This window comes from Letharia lupina (assembly GCF_014066315.1).
Source record: "Letharia lupina isolate WasteWater1 chromosome Unknown contig_2, whole genome shotgun sequence".
NCBI classification, from domain to species: domain Eukaryota; kingdom Fungi; phylum Ascomycota; class Lecanoromycetes; order Lecanorales; family Parmeliaceae; genus Letharia; species Letharia lupina.
The window spans coordinates 2,682,814-2,702,731 of record NW_023502971.1 but is presented as its reverse complement, the minus strand read 5'-3'; the positions used below and the strand labels follow the sequence as shown (position 1 = coordinate 2,702,731).

General features: G+C 50.7%; 7 protein-coding genes across 7 annotated transcripts; 3 read left to right on the top strand and 4 right to left on the bottom strand.

The window, feature by feature from the left end:
- Positions 1-1,742: 1,742 nt before the first annotated feature.
- On the bottom strand, positions 1,743-2,267 carry HO133_004840 (uncharacterized protein; the record flags this gene model as incomplete). Its single annotated transcript, XM_037295752.1, has 1 exon — positions 1,743-2,267. One exon carries the CDS (start codon positions 2,265-2,267, stop codon positions 1,743-1,745), a length of 525 nt encoding a protein of 174 aa, XP_037157753.1.
- A 1,997-nt stretch (positions 2,268-4,264) lies between these two features.
- Positions 4,265-6,085, bottom strand: HO133_004839 (uncharacterized protein; the record flags this gene model as incomplete). Its single annotated transcript, XM_037295751.1, has 3 exons — positions 4,265-4,555; positions 4,604-5,181; positions 5,578-6,085. 3 exons carry the CDS (start codon positions 6,083-6,085, stop codon positions 4,265-4,267), a joined length of 1,377 nt encoding a protein of 458 aa, XP_037157752.1.
- Positions 6,086-7,807: 1,722 nt separating this feature from the next.
- On the bottom strand, positions 7,808-8,311 carry HO133_004838 (uncharacterized protein; the record flags this gene model as incomplete). The annotated part of the gene is made up of 1 exon (XM_037295750.1): positions 7,808-8,311. The coding sequence occupies one exon, from the start codon at positions 8,309-8,311 to the stop codon at positions 7,808-7,810; it is 504 nt and encodes a 167-aa protein (XP_037157751.1).
- A 507-nt stretch (positions 8,312-8,818) lies between these two features.
- HO133_004837 (uncharacterized protein) lies at positions 8,819-11,280 on the bottom strand (the record flags this gene model as incomplete). The annotated part of the gene is made up of 2 exons (XM_037295749.1): positions 8,819-9,586; positions 10,525-11,280. The coding sequence occupies 2 exons, from the start codon at positions 11,278-11,280 to the stop codon at positions 8,819-8,821; spliced, it is 1,524 nt and encodes a 507-aa protein (XP_037157750.1).
- Positions 11,281-14,177: 2,897 nt separating this feature from the next.
- HO133_004836 (uncharacterized protein) lies at positions 14,178-14,642 on the top strand (the record flags this gene model as incomplete). Its single annotated transcript, XM_037295748.1, has 2 exons — positions 14,178-14,388; positions 14,413-14,642. 2 exons carry the CDS (start codon positions 14,178-14,180, stop codon positions 14,640-14,642), a joined length of 441 nt encoding a protein of 146 aa, XP_037157749.1.
- Positions 14,643-15,545: 903 nt separating this feature from the next.
- Positions 15,546-16,380, top strand: HO133_004835 (uncharacterized protein; the record flags this gene model as incomplete). Its single annotated transcript, XM_037295747.1, has 2 exons — positions 15,546-15,686; positions 15,739-16,380. 2 exons carry the CDS (start codon positions 15,546-15,548, stop codon positions 16,378-16,380), a joined length of 783 nt encoding a protein of 260 aa, XP_037157748.1.
- Positions 16,381-17,737: 1,357 nt separating this feature from the next.
- On the top strand, positions 17,738-19,872 carry HO133_004834 (uncharacterized protein; the record flags this gene model as incomplete). The annotated part of the gene is made up of 15 exons (XM_037295746.1): positions 17,738-17,878; positions 18,094-18,105; positions 18,365-18,468; positions 18,523-18,533; positions 18,584-18,627; positions 18,687-18,695; positions 18,752-18,777; positions 18,825-18,936; positions 18,989-19,009; positions 19,070-19,200; positions 19,257-19,274; positions 19,326-19,341; positions 19,400-19,457; positions 19,526-19,742; positions 19,797-19,872. 15 exons carry the CDS (start codon positions 17,738-17,740, stop codon positions 19,870-19,872), a joined length of 996 nt encoding a protein of 331 aa, XP_037157747.1.
- Between the last annotated feature and the right edge of the window lie 46 nt (positions 19,873-19,918).

The window sequence follows — 19,918 nt, the reverse complement described above, 5'->3', positions numbered from 1 at the left end:
CGTGGTCGCAAAGCGTGGGTGCGCGCTCGATGCCTTCCTTGGCTGTTTGTTGTGTTAGACGTGTGAAGACCGTCCTGAACGGTGGCAGGATGTCAATACCACCCCCCCCCCACCAACCCCTTCCTCTCATCGCCGACCCCTCCCCAACCACGCGGTCCTCCACCCCCGGCAAGGAAAAAAATCCCAAACACGGCCGGGTGTTTATCTTCCTCGCGTCCGTAGTCCCTCGGGGCTATTGATTGGTCGGGGGAGACGGCGGCGGAGGAGGGAGTTGGCTCGTTGACCTCTTTGCGCGTTGCACCCTTCCGGAGATGAGGGTGCTTGCCTCGCTAGTTATGAGATCTACCGGGGAAAGTTGGGGTCTGGATGCGTTTTGGTGGTGGTGACGTGGGGTTTGGATGCGGCTGGAGTCTCCGGGCTGTCCGCCGCATCTGGAGACGTTGGTATGGAGTCCGGTTTTGAGTCGGGCGAGCGGCTGAAGAGCAGGTTGTGGGATGCATGGGAGGGTCTGGTGGGTTGATCTGTTTTTGTGGAGGTTGGGTAGTTGATGGAGAGGTTTGCGGTGTGCTTTGGTGAGAGCGAGAGACGAGGGATGAGGATGGGACGGAGGAGAGGATTGGGACACTCGCGTGGACATTTGCGGTTTGATGCTGCGTGCGAAGAGATGTGTGTTGTACACAGGACTACCCTTCAGATCGGCGACGTCTTTGTGCGGTCGAACAATGCAGTATTGGATCAGACTGAGATTCTGAAGATTATCTGATCTGTCAGAGTGAAGAGCTAGCCTTGTCTGTTGGATTGAAATACGAGATCGGTCTAAAGTTGTGGAAAGAGTATCTCATCATCAGTGCTATCTTGAGTTGTTGATTTCTTGTTGGGGGCGGATGACGCTTTGTGCGATGCCCGCCGCGGCTGCTGAAGGTTGTTGGTAGATGGGATCGATTGAGCCCTTGGAGGGGGGCTTTGGGTGCTGCTGGTGATGGAAAGTGCTCTTCTATGCTAACATGGCTGCGTAAGAAAAAATTGAAAAATGATGCGGGAGAAGCATCCGGATGATTGGCAGGAATGGAACTCTTTGGAAGAAGAAGAAAAGTCTAGGTATATTTATTTCCAAGCACTTTGCACGAGACCAGATGGCGCCGCTGATAGTTGAGCTTATTGACATGTGAGAACTGGCGCTGACTATATACAGTGAATCAATGACACAGATGGACTCCGACCGCTATGTGTTCAAAATCAAAATAGCAAAGACAACAGGCTTGCCAACGAGCCCGAAAACCAACACCAGAATGCCGCTAACAGTACAAGCAGAAAATCAGGATGAGAGCATGCCATCGTGCCCAAGCCAACTAAACAAAAAGGGCAGAAAGATCGGTAGAACGGCAAAAGAATGACGAGAGATCCGGGAGCCAGTCCCAATGTTCGAGGAAAATGGGTATGAAGTCGAAAGAGTGTCGATGGGCATGCCAACGTGCCCGAACCGAAAGGGACCCATTTCGGATCGAAGAAGAAGGAGGAGGACTGAATGAGTGTACTGAGCGCGCCACCGTGCCCGGCCAAAGATCGACAGGACCAGCCAAAAAGAATGTCGAAAGCGCAAAGTAGGGCATGCCGGCCTACCGCAACCAAAGTGCAGCCAGTCCGGATCGAAGAAGAAGACCAAAGGAGTGTGGTGAGCATGCCAACGTGCCCAGCAATGTGAAAAGAACCCAACCGGCAATACTGTACGGCAGCGCAGCTGCTCACCCAGCCATCTGGCTATCATCGCCATCACCCTTCTCCTCCCTCGCCACCTTAGCATGCGGATGATGCGGCTCGCGCTTCCCCACCGGCCCGACCGTCAACGTCTCGAGGCCCAAATCACGTTTCCCGCCGACTCCGTTCCCTCCCCAATCGACAATCTCCCAGCCGTCTCCGTGATCCAGGGCCGGATCTGCCACGGCGGCGAAGACGGCATCGCTGGCGTCGATATCGTACATGGCGCAGCCGCGGCAGGAGTCCACGACTTTGACGTTCTGGGTCAGGACCTGCGTGTCGGGGTTCCAGATGCTGATGTAGGTGTTGCACTTGGGGTTGTCGTTTGGGTTGCCGGGCCAGCCTTGCTGCATCAGGGAGAGGGAGAGGGCGACGACCATTTCCGAGTCGGCGTGCGTCGTTCCGCAGGAGGTTAGACCGGCGGAAACTTGGTAGTTGGTCATTTTGCCTTGGTAGGCGGAGGCGAGGGGTGCGGAGAGGGCGAGGCCGAGGGCGAGGGTTTGGGCTTTCATGGTCGGTAAGTGTGCTCGGTAGGTGGGCTGGATATGGTTGGTTTAAGAGGTTATATTTGAGTGATGGTGCTTGTCTGGGACTCGATTTGGCGGGTATAGTAGGCTCTTATATATTCAAGGCATCATGGTAGTCTCGCGTGAGGGAATCAGAGGCGGCGGTGTATGGGAACGACAGCCAGGCGGAGGGAAAGGAGGTCATCCTACTGATGTAAAAATCAATGTGATACTGCCAATACTCCCATATCATATTTAGACGCATTGTTCAAAATTCCGACAGCAAGGAAGTGGAAAGCCTAATGGCGAAGTCAGAAGGCAGCAGTCAGAGCGCAGAAAAAGGAAGCCATCAGGCCCTAATATAGACCATGGGAGCCTCACAGGAGAGCGCAACAAGAGTTTGGATCTGTTTCAAACATCAGTGTCCAAATCAGCACAGAATGGCAATGGCGAAGCAGTGAAACATGCAAAGCCGCAATTCAGTCGACTGAAAAGAACATGACTCAAGCGGTGCCTGGGATGGTAAAGAGAGTTACGAGACACTTGGTTTGAGATTTGATGGCTCTGGGAGCAGAGGATGAATGTTTGAAGGCGTCAGTATAGACGGTAGGAATATGAGTCATCAGAAAGGAAGGGGATTTGATTTGCGGATTGCGCCACCTGTTGATCGAAACATAATGTTTGACAGGACAAGCCAAGGATTTCATCTGCCACTCTTTTCTATTAATTAATCTAGTGGCATGATCAGAATATTCCTGACCATTCTTACACCTATCTCAAGGCTCAACGATTAGTACCTTCACCGACCATCTCTAGAATGAACACAGTCATGCAATTAATCGAACAATCACGAATGGTGGAAAAGGCTGGTGTGTTCATGATGGAATGAAAATGAATAAGGATCCCAGAATAGATCACCGTCGCATCGTCCCCGATCCTGAGGCTCAAAAGTCGGTTGATGGTGAAGGAGCTCGCTACTTTAATAGAGTAAGTTTGTTTCATCCTTTTCATTGGCTGACAAGCCCGTCGCACAGCCACAATAATCAATGCCATCTTTGCTCAATTCTCACCTCCGCCAACACCCACCAGGTGTCGACAGATTTCTCCACCCCGAGGTTTACCCGGCTACTGCACGCATTTGGAGAAAACTGAGAATCTACCATATATATTCCTTCTGAATATCACCATAAATCAGATTTAATACGTCTACCACCTGTTTCTGCTAGTTGACGACATCGCCAAGGCATTTCAGCGATACGGGCCCGGACTTCGTACATAGAAATCCCCTCAAATTCCTCATGAATGACCCGTAGCAACTCCGCCTTAGTTCGACGTTGTAGCCGGGTAAACCTCGGGGTGGAGAAATCTGTCGACACCTGGTGACCAACATAAAAAGCCTCGAGGCAGGATGAAGAATAATGCCACTCTGAGAATTACGATTTGGAAGGGAGGTGTGCATATCTCTATGTACTTCGGGCTATAGAGTATCCGAGTATAGCTATAGGTAAGAGGAGTAACCGGACGGCGCCCACCAAAATTAGACAAAGACCAATGCGGGCGCACATTTCATCATTTAACCTGGACCTACAACATAAGTATTTTCGTCTGCTTGGATTATCCTCAGCTGCCAATGCAAGTGCAATCCGCCTCAAAAGAAATTCCTTTTCTTTCTCACCGCCTTTTGGCCGCCACGTGCCACGACATCCCACTTCAACAAGGTCCGTGTTGTGAACGTACAACTCACCACCTCACATTACTTCCGCAATTGATCGTCCGAGCATCAAGCAGTTACCAATAAAATGTCTATAGCTCAAAATGAAGACGTTGATCTCATGGCGAACTCAGCAGCGACAAATCTCACCACATTCGAATCAGCAGACAACATCCACAATAATCATGGCGTCTTATTCGATCTGATGAAACGAGGGTGATTGCATGTTTCAGCGTTGGTGGAATCAACACAAAATATATTGAAAGCGACACCTACTTCATTCCTCTAACCACTACTCTGGCAGCGTCCATTCACTACGAGGGGGATCGCGGCCGCCAAAACTCAGAGACCAAGAGTCCAAAATCTCTTCCTCCAGATCTTCTGGCCACCACTCGTCGCTGAACCCGCCCTTCTGCTCGTAGAGAAGTCTGGCGGCTTCAACGTTCCTTTCCGCCGAGGCCCGCAACTCAAAGTGGTTAAGAGGGTTTCTTTGTATGATCCTCCAGAGACGAAAGTTCATGGCCGGGTGATTTCTTTTCCACCAGTTCGATGGCTTTAGCCAATCAGTCGGCTCCTTCCAACGCTGGATAAGTTCAAAGCTACGTGTCATAGATTCGATTGAGAGACGTACCTTTTCGTTCTCACTCGCAGACTTTTCGTGACGAGACAGGTCTGTGAGCCGGGGAAAGGAGGATTCGGCGTTGGTATTCGTGCGAGGGCGATTTACCATCTCCTTGGCTTTTGCGACCAAGGAAGGCCCTCGTTTTCGAGATGGTGCATCATTTGCTGCTATCAACGAAGCATTTGATAGTCGTCGGCCAACAGGAGCATCCTTGGAAGACCCTCTTTTCCGCGATCCCTGGCCAAACACCGCTGAGGGCTTGGTCTCTGATGGGCGTCGGCCAGCCGCAGCACGCAATTTTTCTACCAAGGAAGGCCTTCTCTGGCGTGATTCTTCCCGATTTGTATCCGTAGGCTTTGACACTGACGGTCGTCGTCCACTAGGAGCACGATTTCGTCTCGGAAGACCTCTCGTGAAGTCACTCAAAGGCGGGCCCTCGGATGGATCTGGCTCACGTTCGGTCTCAGGCTCCGGGGTCCACCCGTATAGCATGCTGTGCGCTTGTGAGGAAGAACCCACTCTGGAACGGGTGGCGCGCAGTTGATGAATCGCGGACCTGGAAGACATCTTGGTGTGAGCTTCGAAGTCTGGTTGAATGTTTGATCTGTAAATTTTGGGAAGCGGTTGTTGAGTGAGCTAGAATAAGTTGAGGAAGAGTTGCTAGAGCTGAGGAAGCGGTTGTTGAGTGAGCTAGAATAAGTTGAGGAAGAGTTGCTAGAGCTGAGGAAGCGGTTGTTGAGTGAGCTAGAATAAGTTGAGGAAGAGTTTCTATAGCTGGGAAAAGGAAGGGTGAAGACGTACATTTAAAGGTGCAGGGACATTCCTCGTTCCCGGACAAAGACACGAACCCACGAACAAAGATATATGTAAGAAACAACACTGTTATTGTTATTGACTTTGACAATGCAATTGTAGTGAAACACGTCTCAATTATCACACACCCTCCCCAAACTCCAGAAATCAAAGAAAAGGGTCTCAAATACCTGTATCACCCTTCCACTGCCAAATCAGCGCGTTCAAAAACTCCTCCTCCAAACCCGACGGCCACCAAAGCGTCTCTTCCGCATCCCCTCCACTGTTCAGAAACGCAATCGTAGCCCTATCCTTCTCCTTACAAGCCCCCAACCTAGACGGTCCCCACAGCTCATGCTGCTCCCTGTGCCTGATCCTCTGCAAATGGTAATTCATCTGCGGATGCAGCGCCCTCCACCGTTCGCTCGGGACGCCGAAAACGGGGTCGTCGCCGCGCATCCAGCGCTCGACGGAGTCGTGCAGGTCGAAAGCCGCTTCCGCTTCCCGGCGCAGGGCCTCGACCCGGTCGCGTTCCCTCGCTTCGCCCTTCCGCATGCTGTCGAAGCGGACGAAGGAGGCGGCGCCGACGAGGTGGCGGAGGACGGGTCTGCGGCAGGGTTTGAGGAAGCCGGCGAGGGCGATGGTGGATTGGGTGCGTTGGACGGGCGAGGTGTTGCGGTCGGTTAGTCTGTCGACCATGGTTTCGGGTTGGTGGTGGTGTGTGGGTAGGTGTTGTGGATTGGAAAGTGTGAGCTGCCGGAGTGTACTGGAAAAGACGCGGAAGGCGAGGGAGTGGGGCGTGGTAAGTTACTTATGGGGAGGGAAAATGGAGCGGGCGAACACAATCGGCTGGAGTCTTTGTTGCGGAGGACAAGGTATTGTCTAGACAAGGCGACCGGTGTTTTGACCAGCAAAGGTCCTTTAGGGGACTAAGAGTCTCATGAACAACGACGCATCACAAACAATGCTTTGTCTATTTCTACCAGCAAAGCCTTTGTAAAGTGTCTAAGGTCAACTATACTGACGTTTTGGATTTTCAAGGGAGGTCACTCCCTTCTACAACAACGCTTTGTCAATTTTCCTTGTCTGAAAAAGCTTTGCAAAATCCCTGGGGTTAACAACGCTTATGTAATGACTCTGAAAGGCACATACTACGTAAAGTAGGAGGAGGTATGGTCTGGGCGAATTGAGAGTCTCTCCTTCACCCACACTGCATCATATCATCTCCACGAGCAAAGTCATCGTGAATAATCTGAATGAAGTGTCTTACTTAAAGATCTCACAAGACGCGTATAGAAGAGACCCTTCTGGACCGAAGTCGTAATAAAGACATCAAAGACACATTGCCCCCCCCCCCCCAAAGAAAAAAAAAAACACACCGCCCGAGCATTCAAAACCCCCCCCCCCCAACCCCCTCGCCTCCCCCACCCCTAAAACCCCAGCGCCTCCACCCCCCGCTCCACCCGCACCACCGTCGCCACATCCACCCCCTCCGCCCCCCCCACCAAACCCCTTACCATCCGCCAATGCTCCCCATCCACCCCACGCCGCCACTCACCCACCGCCACCACCGCACCCGTCACAAACTTCCCCTCCCCCCCCCGCTCCCGCCCCGGCACCGGATCCACAAACCCCGTAACGTCATCCAGGACCGTGTTAGCGGGCGCCTCGTCCGTCGCCGAGAAGGTGAAGACCTGCTGCGGGTTGGCGTGGAGCGGGGAGCCGTCGCCCCGGGTCGGGCGTTCCGCCCCGAGGTACTCCTGCAGCTGGGCTTCGCGGTCGTTGAGCCGGGCCTGCGGGGGCAGGTGGGCGGTGCGGATGGAGAGGGTGGCGGTGCGGGCGTGGAGGCGGGTGGGTCGGAGGGGGGATTTGGGGGCGGGGTGGGCGGGGGGGTGTTGCAGGGCCCATTTTTGGTGGGGGTGCGGACGCATTGTTGGGGGGGGTTTGGGTTGCCTTGAAGGGTGGGAGGCGGGGGTCGAGAGGGGGTGGGGAGGGGCTTCTGGGTTGGGGGGTTCGTGGATGCTTGAGTCGAGAAAGGGGGGAGGTGTTGGAGGGACCCAGGGAGGATGTTGGGAGACGGCCTGGAAGTATAAAAGGGAGACGTGAGCAGGGTGAGTGTGGAGAAGACAAAGGCGGTTTGCGGTACAGACAAAGCCTTTCATATCGTTGATCATGCTCCATCTTTGTATGAACAAAAGGGCTTACCCCTACAAAGGCCATTGTCAAGATTGACGGAATCCTCGTTTGGGAGGATGATGTTGTCAACGTAGATCATTCTCACGTGCTGCATGAACTTGGACACTTTGTATTGAGGCTAGAGCTATTACTGTGCATGTCTACTCATTAGAGGAAATCAAATGTAGCACTAGCGCTCACCGAATCACGCTTGAGTATTCAACATCTGCCATCATCCCGAACCGTTCAGAGGTACTCCTCCAAGCGCTTCCGAAAGCGCGCAGTCCTAGATTGCCTCATCGTCTCCTTGGCCTTCTCCTGCTCATCTGCCTCTTCGACAGGGGTAGCGTCCAGAATCAGAGGGTTTTCCAAACGCTCTAGTTGACGCTGGCTCCTCGACAGTGTCCTTGCTCGAACGACTATTTCCGGAATTTGAAGGCTAGCTTGCTTTCGTTCCTCTTCTGCCGGTACAAATAGCTGTGGGTTCCTGCTAATGAACCCTACCAGCTTGTCTTCAGCTGACTCATTCTCTGCTGGTAGAGACGCTCCCTTTTCCTTGGATGGCTTCACCCTCTTGGTCAGCTTGCGTACCAGTTTCTTTATGTTGGAAGGTGGGGTCTCTTCAGGTTTGGCTTCTGGAAGCTGTTGATTACCCACGCTAGGTGACTGCACGGAGGGTTGGGCGAATTCAGTTGCGGCGTCTGCAAACGGTTGCTTCGCCATGGATCCTAGTTGCAAGATTGCTGGCATATTAGATGTTCCAGATAATTATATTCAAGAGAGCGTGCCTGTTGATGCTCTTTGTTAGAGCCTTGTGCTTTTCTGTGTGTATTAATGCTCTTGTCAGATTGCTGTGCTTTCTCGCGCGTGCTGAAAGCGAGAAGTGATGGAAGATGAAGGACTTATGGTTGAAGAGAAGCTTGGAGTATTTAAGGTATGATATGATAGGTGTTGAGGGCGAATTGACACAAAGAAGTCATTGTGTGCAACAAATGTGAGGGTACAGTGGACAATACGAGTGTTACAGTAAGCGAGGGCTTACGATGTAAAGTCTTGGATTAATGTCTCACAGAGTGTGCGTGGTCTAGTACGACGCAAGACCTTGAAAGGACTTGTGTCAAGTCTATAGGGAACTAATCGGCGGGAACTAGTCGGCAATGTAAGTGATCCGGAATTGAAACCAAACTCCCAACGCCTTAGGCTCTGGGACAACTGTGCAGGAAGTAATCATTTTGCGTAGGGCCTTGGTCCCAGAGCCTATATCAAGCTATTGCGGCTCTCATTTGCCAGTCTGCCGTAGACATTTTCTGGGAGATCTAGCAGGCTCCAATCCAGGTCCGAGTCATCGTCATCAAGTTTTTCATAATCTGCGTAATCCACGATGTCGTCCAAGGCAGCCGTAGCCGAGTGGTCAGACGTCGCTTCAAACACGAAGACCTGCTGCGGATTCCTACGTAGCGGCGTGCCCGTCTCTGTCGGCGAGTGCATCGTCTCAAAGGATCTCTGAAGGTGAAGCTCAGGGTTGTTGAGATCTGCTTGAGAGCGCGGCACAATAGAATCATGCGTGTATATACGTGCAGGTTGTGGACGGTTGTTTTGCCTTATCGCCTGGAGGTCGACAATTTGAGGGGCCGCTGTTGGACGTATGAAGGTCGCAAACCTCGCCACTTCTATTTCGGTGGAACCGAGTTCCTCGAAATTTCTATCCTCTTTGCTCTTGGGAAGCTTCATCTTTTGGAAGATCTTGCTGGCTACGCCTCGGAGCTTTTGAGTCATTGACATAGTCGTTTGGCTTGCTGTGACTTGCTGTGACGAGCTTGTGGAGAGCGACATGGTATTTGCGCTACTACGAGAAATGTTGTGCGAGCTTCTCGACGTTTGGAGAGTATGTATTCGAGAGTCGCTCTTGCGCCGTTGGTGTAAGTAAGAGACGAGAAGATGCTGGAGAGGGAAAGAAGCTCGACGAAGGCCGAGAATATAGGGGCCCGTCGTCTCGGAGTGTCGCGTGAACAAAGAGATTAGGTTCTATAAACAAGGTCATTGTGTTTTTAGCCAGATTTATTGTTCCGAGACATCAAGAATGTGTAGTACTTGTTCGAAAATCGGCTTTTGCAAGTTACGATCTCTCACAAACGCTCAAGCTCGCATCGGTCTCCTTAGAGAACCCCGCTGCCGGTTTCAGTGTGTCAAGAGGGAGTACCCTAGCACCCACATCAGCTTTTCGTCTTAGCGTCATTCAGAATGAGGATGATGAACAAATTCCACTTCCAAAAGGTTCCATGGGAAGGTGAAAACCCTTTTTAAACTTTCCCGACAGAGTTCGATTTTTGAAACGTCATCGGAGACGACGGTTGTTGGATGCTCTTCATTGGCTTTGAGAGATGAGAACTCGCTAAGCATTCTTGTGCAATAGTGTTACGGTTTCTTCTGCAGGTAGTATAGCTTGAGAGGAGCCCTAGAGATGTCGCTCGGGGCAATCCAAACCCAACCAACTCTGTTTTTCGTATATGTATGTCTGTGAGCAGATGTTGGAGTCCCGTCAACAGAGAGGGAGTAGGTGGTATGTCAGCATGGGGAAACCAGTCAACGTTCAACACCACTACGTCGGCACAAAGAAATAGACTTCAGACTGTAAGCAAACTTGCAGGGACCCGGCAGTTTCGCTGCTAGCGACCGAAAGGATCTAAAGCTCTGACCTGGACACAAAGAAAGGGTATTCCAAACAGACTGTATCGCAATACGCGCAACGGGCCTGTGAGGAGTCAGTGAGGTGAGCATAAAAGTGAAAATGATGCGAGAGATGTTTTGGGCGTGCAGCGCGACAAAGAGACATTTGTGGAATCAGGTGCTTGGAATTAGCCTTGCTATGTAAATGAAGAGAGGTCTGCTCCAAAGCCACGCACAAGATGGAGTCCAGCAGTTCAGCAGGTCCACTGTACGAGTTGTCAGTGTTTGGGACGCACCTTGGGCCCTGCACGTACATTGGAGAGTCTCCTGGTAGCATTGTTTCGATGTAGCACTCCTTCACCAAAGGTGCTATTCCTCCGTGACTTCTCCGCCATACTCGGGAGACCTCGAAGACCGTTCTGCTGATACTCTCCTACGACTTTTGCACCTTGGCAGTTGATAGCCACGGAGTCTTTGACTTCAACGTGGATGATTGGGGTTGAATACAAGGCCCCTGAGGGACCACCCACGCGAGCTCGCTCAGAAAATGTTGGCAGCCGTTTTGGGTTGGTAGATTCGCTGTTGCCTTCTCTCCCTGAAACTTGTAGTTGGCGGGCAGGAGAAGCGTCAGTCTGTTGACCTGTTGCCTCAAAACTTGTAGCGAAGCCAGGGATGAACGACTGAGAATGATCCTTGTTTTCCACAACGCGTGCGAAACTTGTAGGAAAGCCAGGTAGCAACGACTGAGGATGGTTGTCGTTCTCCACATCACATGCGAAAACCTTTGGATTTTGGCTGGTAACTCTGATGCTTCCGTTACGCAAGAGGATCCCCGCGGGGGGGATGGATTCTAAGAAACTCGCTACCTCTGCGTTGCGCTTGTTGTTGTATTGCTGGTATGTTTCCATATCACCACCGTCAGAGACACTGTTGGATGGAGGTGGTGTATCCTGATGGGGGCATCGCAGCGGTGGCACACCCCACTGATCCAGAGGATCGAGATTGTCTTGGTCGACGGCATCAAGCCATTTCCAGACATTCTCAGCGTGCATTATGGCTTGCGGTGAATCGATACAATAGGTATTCGGTGATGCAGTTGAAATGTGGGCAGTTGCGAGAGGTGTGGGATGGAGAAATAGACCTGCGAAGCAAATGAATAGATCCTACCGGGGCAAATTCGTATGAAGACAAGCGGGTTTGACGTATTGATTAGCATTATAACGTTAGAATTGTGTGGCGAACAAAGACTTTGATATCGAGACAAAGATATTGTCTTAGACAGCTGAAACAATCGTGTTGTGTGGACTGGCCTAGTCATCAAACGTAACAAAGAACTTTACAATCGGAGGTCATCCGTACTTTTCTCCCTGGGGTTTTCGCCAGCCGTGTCACTGCCTTTCGAAGCGCTATTCCCATACAGCTGCCGTATTGAATGCCGCTCCTATATCCCACCCAGGCTCAGTCCAAGAATATGGGATGTGGCTGACCTCTCCGAATAGTGGTCTCCTGGGTACTAAATTCATCCAATAAAATGGATTAGGAGCCATGTTAAGGACTTCTTGATTCCGGTGCTGTTCCTGATACCTGATACGCAGAAGTAAGCCGTTGGCTGTCTTACGCAAGAAACAAGAGAGAAATTGACTTCCAAACCACCGCAGTCATGTACTCCATCCACTTTGTATACGCGGTCTGCGCTTTTGCCCGTGCGGCTCCAACATCAGCAAGAAGAGGGAGTATGACCTGGCCGGTCATTGCGCTAGGGTTTGCATTCCAAATATACTCATACAAGCCGGCGCAGTTGACGGGCTCTGGAGATTTCCGCTCATGCTTTATGATCTCAGAGACAAGATCAACGTCTGCACTCATCTCGCGTAGAAAGCATATGAGCTGGCACTCCTCAAGGGTGAAGTAGATGCCGTTGAGATGTATGAAGGTATTTGAGTGTCTAGGGATATAACCCGCGTTAGTCCACTAAGGTCAAGCTTGGGAGTGGGATGCGGAATGGCAGAGGCGTACGGGTAGGAAGAGCGAGCATGTCCGATTTCATAGTTGATAGTAACGGGATCGTTTTGATTAACAGCGTTTGTAGCAAGTCTAGGGATAGAATACAGTTTAGTTCATCCAGGTCGAATTTCGGAGTGGGATGCGGAATGGCAGGGCCGCACCCGTAGGAAGAAGGATTATCTCCGGCAATGGTGGCCAGTTTTGGTTTTTTGGAGAGTGATTTCCTAGACTTAGTGACCTTGAAGGAACTTTGGGGGGCCATCACAACGTCACGTCGTGTATATTTTGTTATTTTAATATTTGTACTGATGAGCGTTGACTGTTAACGAAGGGTATGTTGGAGAAGATGGCATGCTATTCTTATTATCGCATGACTTAATACTTAACACAACACCTCTTTGACATAGACATGGCGAAGGGTCTGAGCGCAGACTGGATGGCTCCGACGCCAAGAAATTCGCTCATCCTCGGCTTGTTCGCTCATTCATTTGACGAATCATGGAGAAGGCCTGCATAATTTCGGGCTAGTCCTCCTGGCCACGCGATATCAAAATGATCCTTGGCTTAGGTGACGGAACAAACAGGCAGGAGCTATTCCTCTCATGTCGATCAGCGCTTATTCTCTAATGATGATGAGCTTCGACTCACGTGCTTAAAGACTTAGGGTGAAAAGCGGGGTAACAGTCGTGACCCATATTGCCACTCCGGCTCGACATTTGCTGTGACTATACTTGGTCGCTCATTTGTCTGATGCAAAAGCATATGGAGTTAAAAACCTCAGTCTTCATTTGATTGAGATTGTGCACAAGCAGATCCCGGTTCTGATTTTTGTAGCAACAGCGGAAAGCCATGACCAGTCACTGGCCGTAACAAGTCAAAAACGCTTTCCTAGCCGAGCTGCTGACTGGGTACGTAAGCGACTCAAGATTAGCGCAATGTTAACGCCGCCCAGCCGGGTCCTCCAGAACACAGTGATAATGGCTGTTCGGTATTGGTGTAGTATGTAGCTAGAGCGAGCCCCACGGGTGACTTGTTGCCATGGCTGGTTTGGTCTGCTAAAATAATGAGGATGGAGACAAGCCCTTGGGCTGTGGCATATCCTCCTATATGCTTGCAGGTCTCTTTCGAGCTCTTTGAGCATTGCCAGTTGTTTTATTTTGACATACCATCAGTGAAATAGCACTTGATGATGCGCAGATGTGATGTGTCGGATTCAACGTGTTCTGCACGTTGACCGGGCTTCGTGGCTCCAAAGCCAAGCGAGTTTGCTACCATGTATGAGTCAGATCTCGGGACTGCATAAATGAGAGCCAATAGGGGTATGTTTGTACGGCAAGCCAGCTCACGGCGCATAGGACAATTGCATTTTGTTAACGTGTGCAGAGCAAAGCAACGCACGTCGTACAAAACTAACGATTCCGGTTTAGGCGCCAAGGCTGTAATCCCTGCTAGTTCATTCTTCGAGGGAACGATAGAGGGAACACAGCACAAATACTGCTCTTTCAAAAGAGGCATTCTTTAGGGCTTTTTTCCTTCTCCTTCTCCATTGCTACGCCGGTATAACTTCACATGAGACTGGCCATAGATCCCGCCAGTCTTGCGATCATCTCCTTGACCTGTGAGGATGTTCTGCACCGTTCGGCCAACCACCCTTACATAGCCTTCTTGCCTGTCTGTGTGGACAAGCACAGCGACCATCGCTTCCTCTAAGGGCTCCGGATACCTTGCATTTTGAAAGCTTCCAGGCCCATACACCCACTTAAGATTGATTATAACGTTGCAGATCTAGTCCTTCTATCATGAAAGGATACACTTCCCTGCGAAGTCAGCGAATAATTCTGCTCATAGCGATCGCAAGCTAGAAGAGATAGTCAGGAACCTGATACACGTCCCCTGAACCGCACCAGAAATCTAGCTCCCGGTCACACAAATCGGCCAGGAAAACATGCTTGAATTCGATGAGAGCCTAAGGGTAGGTGTCGAACCGATTGAGACTGACGATATCTGCGCTGTTCTCGTGGAGAGAAGGAGCGGGGCTGGAGACCTGATGATTCATGGCAATAAAAGACTCGTAGCTATCATGACGGGACCGACCCAGACCGACGAGTACATCATCGTGGCCATGAGGGTCAATGAAGACTGCAAGACAAACGGCAGTCCGTCGTGAGATTATTCCGCAGATCAGCAATGTTTCCGGCCTCCGCGGCAAAGATCAGAGTCTCTGGGACAATCCGATGGACAGAGAATGGCGATTGATGTTACTGGTATTGCGCACAGTGACCAGAAGCTCGTGGAGATTGTTGAAAACATAGGTTGTGGACACCTCAGTCCTCCTCATCAAGGATCCTTCGACATACTCGTTCGTAGTCATGGGAACGCGTTGGAGAAGAGTGCAGTTGGAGAACAGTGACAGTGACTCACGCTATCGACGCCTCCGTGGTCGTGGCTATCCTAGTCAACAAGCACAGCTCCGCAGGTGGCCTGATTTTTGGTAGCCCGCAAGGAGTAATCACTCTGGTAGAGACTGATCCTAACCTACCCCGGGAGAATGTTGTCGCACTTTTGAAAAAGGGGAAACTTGCGGAAGTACGGTGCGTTTTTTTTCGCGCCGGGGTGCTCCTGTTACAAGTCCGAGTATTCAAACGGAGTTTATGGAGACAGGAGATTGGTCAAAGTCACTCGCTTTTGCCCTCGGCACGCACTCTGCCAGAAAGTGGGGCAGGGTTTAAAGGGTCGGTCTCCCAACATTGTAGGATTTGCTACAAGTAGAAGGATTCGCTTGTCACACCTCTTCGATACCCTGCTTCTACTGAATCTACGCATTAACCGCCAGCTATCTTGGGCTGTACAAATTATTGTGCAGGATCGAGGAGACCGAGCGCTCAAGGTTGCCACTTTTACCGGGAGTATGCCAGGCTTTACGCCGTTACCGTGAGCATATTGACAATCTCCAAGCCTGTCCAGACCTTTACTGTTATCGCTTGACATGAAAGGGTTGCTAGAAGAGTCTCCGACCAACCTCAGTCCTCCCAGATGCGATTCTCGTCGTGGCAAATGCAAGAAAACTGCCCGCCTAGTTCCCTATGCTGCACATCAAAATTGCCTTTCCGCATGAACGGCAAGAAAAGCGCCTGCCCAGTCCGCTAACTGCACATGAACCTGGCTTTTCGCATCGAAGGCAGCAATTTTACCTGCACTATGCAAGCATTGACACCCATTTTAATATAGGAACGACACTTCAGCGGTAAAGGCGAACAGACCCTCAACGCTCGTTACGAGTTCCAAAGTGTCAGACCCACACAAGCATAACACCATGAGCCCCAAATACGTCCTTCATACACCCCCTCCCGCCAACCCTCATGAAAGCCAACCCACAAGCACCTTTATGCCACCAATTTTTATTGAGATGGGGGACGAAGGCGGCGAGTTTCTCGAAGCAAAGATCAAAGACGAGGTTTGTCCCCACCCCTTCTTGCCCTCAGTACCTGTTAATCCCCTACCTCTAGACCGGCGAGACCGTCCGAGCAGACGTAGACTGGACCCCCCTATCTGGCACCCGCTCCATAGACACCTCGGTCGTTGGTGGATTTATGTTCCAAAGCGATGCGGGAAGTGAATGTTCGATTCAAGTAGTCGAAGATGGGAAGCTACCTGTTCAGATTTTGATAGATCGGGATCAGGATTTTGGCCAGTTCCTCGTCGCTATTCAGCGCCATGAGGAGTGGAAGACATCTGGAGACTTTCATCTGCGATTCTTGCGCCGAGTTCCGATCTTGGACAAGCGATGCACCGCTTACATCAAAGATGGACCGTTTGCAGGACCTGTCCCATCATTATCAGATTCAGGCACGAGTATCACTGAGGCGCCAGGGTCGTCCACTGCTGACGCAATCACTGTCGAGGATAAGGAGGAAGAGCAGAAAGCGGCCGATCGGGCTACGGGTACCAGGAAATCATTTCCAGGGCCTACATCGTCCGACTTATCGTTCAAGGATGCTTACATTGTTCCCCTTGCCGGCCCAACAGGAACTTCCGAGAAAACCGAGGAATCAACGGACGAGGAAGACCACCTCGGGATCGGTGCAGCAGCCTTGAAAGGCACTGGGGGAGGTATTATCCCACCAGGAATGTTTCCGCCCCCAAGATGAAACCTACAATCGACAAGCGGAGAGGGAGGTCTTGAAGGCAGTATGAGGGGCATTTGCGGGATTGCCAAGTGGGAAGTGTGCATAATCCTCAAACACGTCTACCTGAGACGTGGCAGGCGCTTCGATCTTGAGAATGGCCGTAGAATACTGTTCCTGTGGTCTAAAGGTATGAGAAAGTGGAATCATGTTCCCGTACGTAGCCAGATTAATTGTTAGAGACGAAAGGCCCAGCTGTCCATTACTTGATGAGCAATCGCTGCCTAAGAGGACTTTGATTTCTTTCCTTTCAGCCGCCTGTGCGATGTTAGACAGCTTTCATACTTACACAGCAAGCAATGGTTTCCTCTTCCTCCACGACCTCACCGGTGTAAGATTACAGCGAGTTTCAAAGTCGCCCCGGAAAACACGGGAGCCGTGCAGCGAGATAGAGCCAATCGTAGACTCTTACAGAAAACACCGGCAAAAGACCGCTGTATGCAGTAATAGAACCCGGTCATGGGACTCGCAGAACACGGCGGATAGACCAGAAGAGAATGATCAATCCGAAACGAACCGAATTCATCGAGAACATTGACGATATCTCCATAGCCTGTCGAAAGTAAAAAAAGCATGTACGTAGCATGCCTCTCACTAACATTTCGGAAATACGTACCGTCCAGTGGGAACTGCGCTCTCATGCTCAAAACACCGTCACACGACGACTAGCAACGACTAAGCAATGCCTTCCAGGCTGCACTAATGTTTTCTTGTAAATTCCTCAACATCAAACATTATCAACAAGTAAGTATTGTGTTTGCCATCAAGACGGGTAAATTACCGAATCATACCCCTACACCAAATCACACCAAATCACACCAAAAATGGGGTATGATTTGACGAGGGTCTTAAATGATAGCTTTCTGGTATAAGATAGTCTAGTGAAGGTGACGGTAGCGGTAGGCTTACTGAGCGTCTGGTAGTAGTCGTCGACTCGATTATCAATGACGGTGGTATGATGGGGTGTGATGACGGTCGGGTTTGATCTTCGAGGAGTCGAAATTTCGTCTACTCGGTTTTCGTCTGATATTTTTAGACGCATAGAATTCAAATACGGTCGAAGAAATTCTTTTACTTCTATAATCGAATAGGCTAGATCGCGGATTATCTTCTTTATAATTTGAGGTTACTTTGATAACTTACTAAATCATGACCCAGGCAATGACAAATGATCGCGTTATACCCCATATTTGGGTGAATTTGGTGTAGGGGTATGATTCAGTAATTACCTAGGGGTATGATTCGGTCGGGATCCATACTTTTGGGGTATAATTCGCCCCCATCAAGACGGTTAAGGCTGAGTGGCGAGATCTTGTGCATCATGGCATCTCCGAACATTACCCGTAGCCGAGAGGGATCGGATTCTTCATTTGACTCGGACTCTGAGCTCTTCAAGCACGAAATCATCAAGCATGATCCTGCCGGCTTAGGCACCTCCAAAACACCATGGCAACAAACTCTAGTATGTATTGCTTACTGCTCCAGGTTCAGAGAGTATAATGAGGCTGACTATTACATAGTCAAGCTGCTGACTGGTATGCCTCATTTATGCAGGCTCGTCTGTCGAAGTTAACCAATTCACACAGGCAATTCCCATCCTGAGTTGGCGAAACTGGTTGCTGATAGGTATGTATGTCCCAGCATGAGAACGTACGTAGATACTAAATGTATCCACAGGCTGCAAATCGAGTTGGTAGGTTACCTTTCCAGTCCCTTGGGTAAACCATCTGATTGGGCTTGTTCTCGAGACCAAAGTGCTTGTCCTGCAATACTCGAACAACGAAACTTCTGTCACCATTGGCGAGAGGTAATCACCAAAACCAACATCGAATCCACAAGCCATCTGTTAATCCATACTACCCCAGTGTCCGAGACGAAGATGGTATGCTTCACGCCCCCTTTTCCTCCCTTACCTCCGTATCTGATACCGCCAGTCTTCATCCTACAGAGTACTGCGCCTGGCGACATCAACGACGGCCTCATGGAGCTCCTCATAATGATAAATGCCTGCAAGACCGCTTCAGCTCGTCGAATCACAGCGGTCATTCCCAAGTAAGTCCTTCGCGTCTTATGATAACTGGTCTGCCTCGCTAATACGTCTTTCAGTTTCCCATACGGTTTGTCTGCTCTATGCGTCTCTCCCTCTTTCTACTGAGATAATGTCTAGCCCGTCAGGATAAGAAGGACAAGTCTCGCGCTCCTATCACTGCGGTCAGTTCCTGATTGCCAAAGTACTACGGGTCATCTACTGACGAATGTTGAATATCAAGAAGCTCATGGTGAGGCTGCACAAAGAACACGTCCGGAGCTTTGGCGTTGCTAATGATTCCTGAAGGCGAACATGCTACAGACAGCAGGCTGGTACGCAGCCCTACCCCTTTCCGTCAACTTCTCCTAACACCTTCAAGCTCTCACGTCATCACGATGGATCTACACGCGTCGCAGATACAAGGTCTGTCCATGCCTCAGACCCTACATTCAAGCAAGCTTCTGATCATTGCAGGTTTCTTCAATGTACCGGTATGTTAAGGAACGGTGTCTACAAGCTTGTTTCACTAATCATCAAGCATAGGTCGACAACCTGTATGCCGAGGTGAGCCGCGCTTAGATTTCTTATATGGAATAAGACGCCAGAGCGACTGACCGTCATTAGCCAAGTTATCTCCGTTGGATCCGAGACAATGTCGACGTCCGCAAAGCAGTGATCGTGTCTCCAGATGCTGGAGGAGCCAAGAGAGCGACGAGCTTGGCTGATAGGCTTGATTTGAACTTCGCTTTGATCCAGTAAGCAATGAGCACATTGTGTCCACCTCAGCAACAAACTGACAATATGATTGTAGTAAGGAGCGTAGCCGACCGTAAGTGCGCCTCTTTATCTTAGAGATGCCTTCTGATACCGAGAATTCTAGAAACGAGGTCTCGAAGGCAAGCCCAAGCCCAATCTCACTACCGAAGAGCTAAAGCTAACGTAGTGTCGCCACAGATGACCCTTGTGGGCAACGTCAAAGACAAATGCGCCATCCTAGTCGACGACATGGCCGGTACGCATCCGCACCACAAGTCCTCCCCCCTCAACCCTCCCTATCAAACTAATCGAACCCGCCACCAGACACATGCGGAACCCTCGCCAAAGCCGCCAACACCCTCCGCGAACACGGCGCTTCCTCAATCGTAGCGCTGGTCACGCACGGCATCTTCTCCGGCAACGCCTTGAAAACCCTCAACGACTGCGACGCCCTCAGCCGCGTCGTCGCCACCAACACCGTGCCCTTCTCCGAGAAGCGAAAGCAGTGCCCCAAGTTGGAGGAGATCGATGTTTCACCCACGTAAGCTTCCTCCTTCCCAAAGCCCAAGCATGGCTACTGACCCTTTGACAACAGGCTCGCGGAGGCTTGTAGACGAACGCATAATGGCGAGAGCGTGTCTTTCTTGTTCAGCCACGCGCCTATGGAGTAGGGAGTTGACGGGAAGGGACCTGGGATTTTACGTTGTTGTGGATTTC